This window comes from Notothenia rossii (assembly GCF_949606895.1).
Source record: "Notothenia rossii genome assembly, chromosome: 5".
In the NCBI taxonomy this organism is placed as follows: Eukaryota; Metazoa; Chordata; class Actinopteri; order Perciformes; family Nototheniidae; genus Notothenia; species Notothenia rossii.
In genome coordinates, this window is record NC_136903.1 from 31,404,832 (window position 1) to 31,414,406 (window position 9,575).

The 9,575-nt window shown below is 40.7% G+C and overlaps 1 protein-coding gene across 1 annotated transcript in view; it reads right to left on the reverse strand.

Annotated features, from left to right (window-relative positions):
- The window catches only part of nrn1la (neuritin 1-like a), a 143,825-nt gene extending 137,677 nt beyond the window's left edge, over positions 1-6,148 (reverse strand). Inside the window, exon 1 of the mRNA XM_079684737.1 lies at positions 5,968-6,148. Coding sequence (XP_079540863.1) covers positions 5,968-6,025 — 58 coding nt within the window. The 5' untranslated portion in view covers positions 6,026-6,148. The remainder of the gene's footprint in view (positions 1-5,967) is intronic.
- Between the last annotated feature and the right edge of the window lie 3,427 nt (positions 6,149-9,575).

The window sequence follows — 9,575 nt, forward strand, 5'->3', positions numbered from 1 at the left end:
GTAAGGAGGGAGGAAGAAGGAGGCGAAACACAGGCAGTTTTCCTTGACACTTTTAAACCTATTTTAATGAGGAATCTAACACTTCATGTGTCTTTGCTGCATACAAAAATATGTAGAAAAACGCTTCAGTCGAGCCACTGAGGGGGAACTTTGAAAGAAAGTGAGGTTGGGAAGTGTTTCCTGAGGAGAACAATTAAAAGCCGAATATATTCTGCCTCTCGCCTATGGGCTGCCTGCTTTTAATGTGATTATTTGGGCCCTGATGACGCAGTGAGGAGACTTGCAACCAGGGGAGCCCTCCAAGTCTCCGGCCCTGATACTTAGAGCTAGCTGTTTAAGCCAAGACGGAGGAGACAGGCAGAATACTGACACTCAAGTGAAGAGAGAGAGGGACACAAAAGAAGCAATACAATAAATTAGGTCTATTCAACCTTGAGATAAAGTTAAAGGAATATCTTTACATTTTGGGAAGTAAAATGTATGTAAGCTAGCTTAGTTTAGCTTTAAGCCTGGAAACGGGATAACAACTAGCTTGATTCTTAAACTTAAAAAGGTTGCATTGCAGTAAATGAAGCTCATTTAATATTGTGTAAACATGTTTTATTTTACTTTAACTGTTTTGTTTAATTGTGTAAAACAAGTAGTAGCTAAACTAAAATGGTGCCATGCCATCCATTGTTACGAAGGCCCAATAATCTGAAATCCAACAAAATGAAAAAAATCAAATTCAACCAAAAGAACATTCATCCAAGAAAACACAGTCTCAGACGCACATTGCTTATATGGTGCAGAAAGACGTCATCAGACCTTTCAGCCATGCTATTTTCAGTCATAATATAGCAAACACATAACACTTTGCATTTGATTCACCCTGATAATCCCACTTTAACCATGACCCCTAACTGATGGCACTCTTCATGCCTTAACCCAGGGGTGTCAAACTCAATTTCATTGTGGGCCACATTAGCATTATGGTTGCACTCAAAGGGCCGGTTGTAACTATATAAATATACATATATAAAATAAATATATAATATATACATAAAATAATGTATTATATTCAGTGTTGGGACTAACGCGTTAACGCCACTACTTTTTGCGGTAATTAATAGCGTTACTAGTTACCTATTCCCATTAAGTAATGCCGTTATAGTTACTGTGATTTAAATAGGTGCGTTACTGCGTTACATTATGTGATGGAACTGAACCGAATCTCCCTGCGGATGTAACTTATACCTCATTCACACCAACGCAACTCCGGTTCAAGCTCCGTGCTAGAGCTTTTCAGGTTCAGAACCGGTTCTTCGGTTTAGCTCCGGCTCTTTTCACACTGCCCAGAGTCCGACTGGTGCTGCGTCATTGCGTCATCGTTTGCGTCATGACGTAACCGTTTGCGTGCCTGCTTCATAAAGCCAAACCGCGCGGAAACCCCTCGCAGCTGACACCGACAACAACAACAATGGCCGATTGTGCTCCAGCTTCCTCTGTACCTCTTCGGAAGACCAGATTCCCAGTAGGTAGCTGGTCTCTTCAGTGGACCACTGCTGCTTGTTAAGTTTCTCCATCATTGTGTACAAAGTGAATAAAACGCCGGCTTTTTGTTGTTGTTCAGGAGTTGACCTACCCCTGCCCCCGCCTTGAAGTAAGCGTGACGTATGTGGTGCTTTTGCACTGGCCGGACAATTTTTTGGTGCTCGAAACGAACCAGATTCCGGAGCTAAGAGGCTGCACCGCTGCGGTGTGAAGAGGAAAACCCGGTGCTTTTCAAGCTCTAGCTCCGAACCGGCCCTGAAACACCGTTGGTGTGAATGAGGTATTACAGGCGAATACAGCGATGTCCTCTCACAGCACCATGGAAAAGTGAAAGTAACCAGAGAGGAGTGATGATAGGTTAACGGTTCAGGGTAAGCCAATCAGAGACAGAGTTGGGCGGGTCTTGCCTTATGGGGAAAATACACACACACGAACACTTGCTAATGCTAACCACCAGCACGCACACACACACAATGGCAGATGCAAGTATCAGCGAGAGCAGCAGCGCATTTGCAACTTGGAAATATAACCACTATTTTCAATTTGTGGGGATAAAGGACGCAACAAATATTACGCTAAAATGTAAACTGTGTGCAGGACAGAAAGCATTGTCCCCATCGAAAAACAGCAATGCTAAGTAATGTACATGGGGCTATAAAACTAGTCGCCAAAGACCCCACCGTCTCAACCAACGGCAGTGAGCCAGATGGAGCAACACCATCTAAACAGCCAAAAAACGATTTTTTTAAATCACCACATGTCACCCAGAGTCAACTAAATAGATTGATTGCCATGTATGTTGTTGAGGACATACTGCCCATCGCAACGGTCGAGTCTGTTGCCTTCAGAGAACTAGTCAGCAAAAAACAACACGAAAACTTGTATTTTTATTGTTATTATTTTTAAAGTAAAGTAACGTATTACTAGTTACTTTTATAATTGAGTAACTAACAAAGTAACTAGTTACTTTTTTGAGAGCAGTAACTATAACTATTACTAGTTACTTTTTAAAAGTAACTTGCCCAACACTGATTAATATTACATTATTGCCTCTGAATTGGATTATTATCGGATAGGATAATAATTTTGTAATTAACTACGTCTGAAAGCAGAAGTCCAGGGCAAATAATTGCAAGTCTCTTCAGTATGCATGTCACAAAACGAGATGCATTGTGGGACATGTAGTTTATGGGCAACCTGCTTCTGTAAAGTGGCATGTAACCGTATAATAAACGTATTATATTCTTTGCAGGCTCTTGCAGGGCCAAATAAAATGATGTCGCGGACCGGATTTGGTCCCCGGGCCTTGAGTTTGACACCCCTGCCTTAACTTAACCAACCCAACCAACAAAGGCAACAAGTTTTAGTCAATCAAAGGCAGTTAGACGGTCATGCCTTTACCATAGTTAAAAAAAAACGGAGGAAGGTCCTTCTCTATAATATTAGCCATGTGCTTCTGTTTGTTGCATTCGGGATTAGTATTTCAGAATGTCCCTTTCAGGTTTCAGATAATTGGGCCTCTGAATGTCTTCTATCTTTTCAAATAGTGTAAGCTTATTATGAGATTCTGGATTCTAATCATGTGTTCTAGTAAGCCATGACAGAGTGACAGTGATCCAGCATGCACAATACCAGGACCCTGAAACCAAGGAGCTGACATTCAGTCATCGTTGGTGTTATTGACAGTGATCCAGCATGCACTAATCAAAATATTACTTGTGAAAAAAAGACCTATTGTTTGGAATTCAAAGTTGTTTTGGTAATGATGTAAACAGCATTTCATTTAATTGTTTTTTCTGAAGACACCTAAAAATCAACCCTCTTGATGATGTTGAGGGAAAACGCATTTTTAAAATACATGTAAATGTGTGCATTGAGCAGATTACATTTACTACATGCCACTGACACTCTTCTGCTTTACACCTTATTTTTTCCTTTTGAAAAACACTTTAGAAAATGTTTTTTGCACAGTTGTAGAATCTTGTATACATATTTCTGAATTCCTCCCACGGGAATAGGTACCTACATAAAACATTAAAAAATACTTTCTACACATGCTAACTCTTATATAGAAGTATAAGCTGTGTTATAAAGATCCATAGTGATCAAAGGCAGCTAAAAATACTGGTCTTAATTATAGAATATCATTAATCATTTCCAATTTATGTTTTAAGATGTTTGTCAGTGTATTTGAAGCATTGAAGATGATGTTCTTACAGATTGTTGATCTTAAGACGAGGTATTTTAAGAAAGCGTGATGGATGATAGTCTGAGTCAAAGGTGACAGGAAGCTCTGCTCATAGGGACATTAACTACACATCAACGTACACACACTCACAGTTTGGAAAGTAACAACGAAAGAGTAATGAAGAGTAATGTAAGAATATCAGCCAATATAATTTCATAACTAGCCTCAGTTTTCCCCATGTGTCAGTCAGTCACATGACTGAGGGACTGAATGCATGAGGAATGTTTCCCAGTCACGTTCAGATGTGCGGATGAACAAAACCTCCAGAGACTTTCCCGAGCATAGGAGAGGGACAGATGTGAATCATTCATCATTTATCTCCATCTGTGAGACTTTTTTTCCCCTACCCCCATGGTGTCCCACCCCCATGGTGTCCCTCCCCTATGGGACCCCCCCCCCCCCATCCTCATTGCTCTGACATCCGCAGCAGCATTGGATGACGATCAATGATGACGATTACATTTATAAAACATCCTCGGTTTGGAATGGAATTTATATGGTTTCATCACCAAGTCAGTACTTTAGTACATGATATCAGACAACTCAAAGTCAGCTTACAAAAAAAATAACCCTGAAGATGTCATAGCGATGTAACCAGGGTTACCTAGGCTTAGAGAAAACACGTTTTTTAAATACATTCTTTGTTACAAACTGTGAGCATGGAGTTGGATAGACGGACAGCCTAATGAAAAGGTATCAAGTTGCATTTATGGGAAATGTAGGTTGAAGAAATGTATTGATATCAACTTTTTTTTATAAAACGAGACAAATTTAACATTTGTGATATTGGGCTATATAAATCAAATTGAATTGATTGATAGATTGAAGTGTTTTTAGAGCTGGACCCAGGCTGTGTTAAAATTGGCACATTACTGTATACTGCACACTACAAACTGTGTAGTGTACTACATACTGAATACTACATATAACATGCTCCATACTACATGCTCCATACTACTGTACATCCTAAATATTGCATACTACCTGCTGCATAGTAAAAAATGCAAACCTACTGCATATACTGTAATGGGAACTACATACTGCAGAGTACACTGCATACTTCCTCAATTAGTATGTACTGCCAACTGCAGACCAAATGACCAATTAAGTACGAGTTAACTAACAGGCTATTCACATTTAAGTATACAAAAGCAATACGTATCATATGAATGACGGCTGGGCAAGTTTCAAGAAAGCCACCCAGCGGCTCTTCCACATCCCCAAAACGTTGCAGCACATTTCCAAAAAGTCATTATTTGGATAATCTGACCAAGTAATGGAAAAAGTAATGGTTACTTTTTTACTTAAAAACAAAAAATATATAACTAACAGCTTTTATCCTAACCCAAAAGCTCACTAGGCTAGCTCACTATCTTACCTTTTCTAAAGGTATCCAGAAGAAAATCATGTCAGGGGTTCAGAATGTCCAATGAGCTCAAATCAGGGCAAGTCTAGAGTATACACAATTCACATACAATGCACTTTAAATGCATTACACTCAACGTTAAGTTGTACTTGAAATTAAAAGCAAACGATTACAAAAACTGCTGCGTTCTAGTTACTAAGAATCAGAAAATCCTCCATCTGCTGCACTGATTTTGACCTATCTTCAAAACAATCTGTCTCTTGTATTTTCCTTAACATGAAAAAACTGCATTACAAAATTGCTAGAGTTCCATTTTAATTGTACTCACCTTACTTTAATTAACAATTCATTGCATTGACTTTACTTGCAGGGTGGGAATCACAAGCGGTAACTCCACTATCAGTCTGACTGATTGAGGGTTCCCTTTATTTGCCAGTTGCAGTTAGTAATGACATACTATTATGTACAACAAGTTACCTCGTTGAGCAAATGCATTAAGACTGGGGGAAATTGAATTATAGTCCACTCTCACACAAAACAGTTTGCATGCTGCATTCACAACATTCAGGCGTGTTCCACTGGATGCTGGAGATAAACGGGGGATACAACGGGACACTCTAACTTACAGAAGCAGGGCAAAGACAAGTCCAGAAGATGGGTCTTAACAGAACACTATCTTATTACAAATACAATTAAGTAAAAGTCTGGATCTGCATCCGTGTTCTCCGGTTTACGCACAACTACTCCAAACATTTCCAATACCGCAGCGGAAGTTGTGCATTGCTCAGAAATAAAGCAGAATTCCTCAAATAGTACTTACTCAGGAGCAGAGCAACAGGCAAGAAGAAGAGGCACGCGGAGTTGATGAGAGATGTCATGCTGACCCGTGGAGTCTTCCTCACAAGTTTCACCGGGATCCCCAAAGTGGTTGTTTCCAAAGGAAGGCAGCGCGCACTGTCCCGCTGCTCGGTGCCGGTCACAGCTCCCTCCTGTCCGCGCTGCAGCTCTGTACTCCAGCGCGAGAGATCCACTGTGCGCTCATCCTCCCTGCCGGGGGGGGGGGGGGGGGGGGGGGGAGGGCGCGCCCGAGGAGGAGGAGGAACGGCTATGCGCAGAGAATTCCGAAGAGCGCTTTATCAGATAAGGAAAATGCAGTCCCTTAGCAGGTACACACTTAACAATCAACTAAAAACATAAAGGTTGTCAAACCGGATTAAAGTAGAGATCTGTACCATATAAATACCAGGCAATTTATCAATAATGATAATAAACTAATAGTACAATTAATTCTAGTTTAAAACTTAAATTATGTTTAAATTATGTTGAGAAAACTGGTTGCTCATTTTCCATCATTGATGCCCCATGGGAAATTGAGTTACAAAATATACAGAGTTACAGTATTACGACCAAACTATGGTGTTAAGTAAATATGTGCTATTCTGCAGTGCAGCAATTGTGGAACAGTGGTTTCTAATCTAGGGCCTTGGGGCCTGCAGATGCTTAAAAAAAAAAAATGTTTATGATTAATGGAAGAGGAAAAGGAGTTCTGCTTAATGACTCTCTGTTTTTATATTTAATAATTTGAACTTTTTGAGCCTTCAAAATCGGGACAAATGTGTCTTTGGTAGAAATACAAACACATATAGACAGAGGTCCCGACAGACACTGACATTTTAGAAAAGGAACAAAGGCCTATCTTTTCTTTCAAATGAAGTGGCACACATGGTTTTCCTCTGAGATGTAATCCAATGGAAGTAAAAGTAACATTTAATGGAATGAGTCAGAGTACAACATCAACTCTGTGTAGATGTTTCTTTCCCACCACATAGGAGTTAACATAGCAGGGCGGGTCTCCATTATGGATGGGATGATTCAGATAAACACAATAAATTGATTGTGGTGATCTTCCGTTATCTAGACCAGGGGCGGGGAACCTTTTTCCTCTCAAGGGCCATTTCAATGTTTTCAACATCCTCCGAGGGCCCTATAATTACATTACATGTTACTTGTTAGACGCTTTTATCCAATGCGACTTACAAACTCAATACTGTGGGCAATCCCCACAGGAGCAACTTGGGGTGAAGTGTCTTGCCCAGGGACACAACGACATGCTGACTGCAGTTGGGTTTGAACCTCTGCGGCCCTGATCCGAACACCAACACACTAGTCCACTGCGCCACACGCCTCCCCAAATGATTGAACTCTGCTTAAAAATACTAAAATCACAGTATTTGGCCTTTCTTTCATGCTGTGCAAAGAAAAAGCAACCTCTCAATCCAGATATCTTACCATGACTCGCGTATATGCACGTGCACGGTTGTGGCATGACCACCCAAACAGAAAGATATGGACACAAGATGTGTGAAAATGTGTTTAGTTTCCTATCCATGTGGACATGATTTAATCAATCAATCAATGTTTATTTATATAGCCCAATATCACAAATGTTACATTTGTCTCAGTGCTCTTCAGTGTGTACAGAAAATCAGTATGACAATACGACACCCTCTGTCCTTAGACCCTCACATCGTACAAGGAAAAACTTCCAGAGAAAACCCACAGTTTAAAAGGGAAAATGGGAGAAACCTCAGGGAGAGCAACAGAGGAGGGATCCCTCTCCCAGGACGGACAGACGTGCAATAGATGCCGTGTGTAAATCGAAAAGATAATACATTTACAACAGAAGTAGTCCAAATGTTTGGAAATGCATGTGTCTATAATAAGAAGATGAATCCACGAGGATGTCAGCAATCTTGTGGGAGCCATCAGGGAAGTAGTATGGTGAGAGTCTGGCAGGACCGCAGAGACAGGTTCAGCCACGACTCGAAGTCCAGGACTCAGATCCAGTGCTCAGGATAGAGGATCCAAGACACACGACCACAGCAACAGGATTAGCCTCGACTCAGGATCCTGGCGTATATATGGACACAAAAAAGAGATTTTGGGGAAACTGGGTTAATCGGAACATGAGAGTACACAGGTACAAACAGCCAGAAAGACGGAGTAAGGTGCCCCCCCCAAACAGTCCAAGCCTATAGCAGCTAAACTAACGTGTCTACATACAGTGGGGCAAAAAAGTATTTAGTCAGCCACCAATTGTGCAAGTTCTCCCACTTAAAAAGATGAGAGGCCTGTAATTTTATTCCTAGGTATACCTCAACTATGAGAGACAAAATGAGAAAAAAAAAATCCAGAAAATCACTGTCTGATTTTTAAAGAATTTATTTGCAAATTATGGTGGAAAATAAGTATTTGGTCAATAACCAAAGTTAATCTCAATACTTTGTTATATACCCTTTGTTGGCAATGACAGAGGTCAAACGTTTTCTGTAAGTCTTCACAAGGTTTTCACACACTGTTGCTGGTATTTTGGCCCATTCCTCCATGCAGATCTCCTCTAGAGCAGTGATGTTTTGGGGCTGTCGCTGGGCAACACAGACTTTCAACTCCCTCCAAAGATTTTCTATGGGGTAGAGATCTGGAGACTGGCTAGGCCACTCCAGGACCTTGAAATGCTTCTTACGAAGCCACTCCTTCGATGCCCCAGAAAAACAGCCCCAAAGCATGATGTTTCCACCCCCATGTTTCACAGTAGGTATGGTGTTCTTTGGATGCAACTCAGCATTCTTTCTCCTCCAAACACGTCTAGTTGAGTTTTTACCAAAAAGTTCTATTTTGGTTTCATCTGACCATATGACATTCTCCCAATCCTCTTCTAGATCATCTAAATGCTCTCTAGCAAACTTCAGACGAAATCTTGTTTGTTTGTAGGTGACCAAATACTTATTTTCCACCATAATTTGCAAATAAATTCTTTAAAAATCAGACAATGGGATTTTCTGGATTTTTTTTCCTCATTTTGTCTCTCATAGTTGAGGTATACCTAGGATGAAAATTACAGGCCTCTCTCCTCTTTTTAAGTGGGAGAACTTGCCCAATTGACCTTTCGCAAAGCCATGCCCCTAAATGCCCGTTGTCCAATCATATTCGATCACGTGCGCGGCTCCCTGTGGAAGTCCGACAAGCTTAGCGTTCAAATTCATTACGAAAATGGTGAAGCGTTGTGCTTATGGTCTTTGCCAATCGGATAGCAGATATCCCATAAGCTTAGAAGGGGGGGGTGATATTTTACCCGTTTCCTAAACCCAAAACCCAAGAGGAGAGATGCCGCCAGTGGATAAAGAAATGCCAGCTGAATATGGCGAATATCAACAAACACAAATACGTTTGCTCCAAGGTAAATACGTGCTAACGTAGCTAGCTAGCTAGCAAAGATTACATTCACAAATTAACTAACTAATTTAATTAACTAATTTCACTAACTAACGTTAGCTAAAGTCACACGACTACAGCTGTAAACTGTGTGCTTCTAGGTCGTTTTGACCATGTATATCACTTGATGCATAATAATGTCTGAACAGCTGAGCT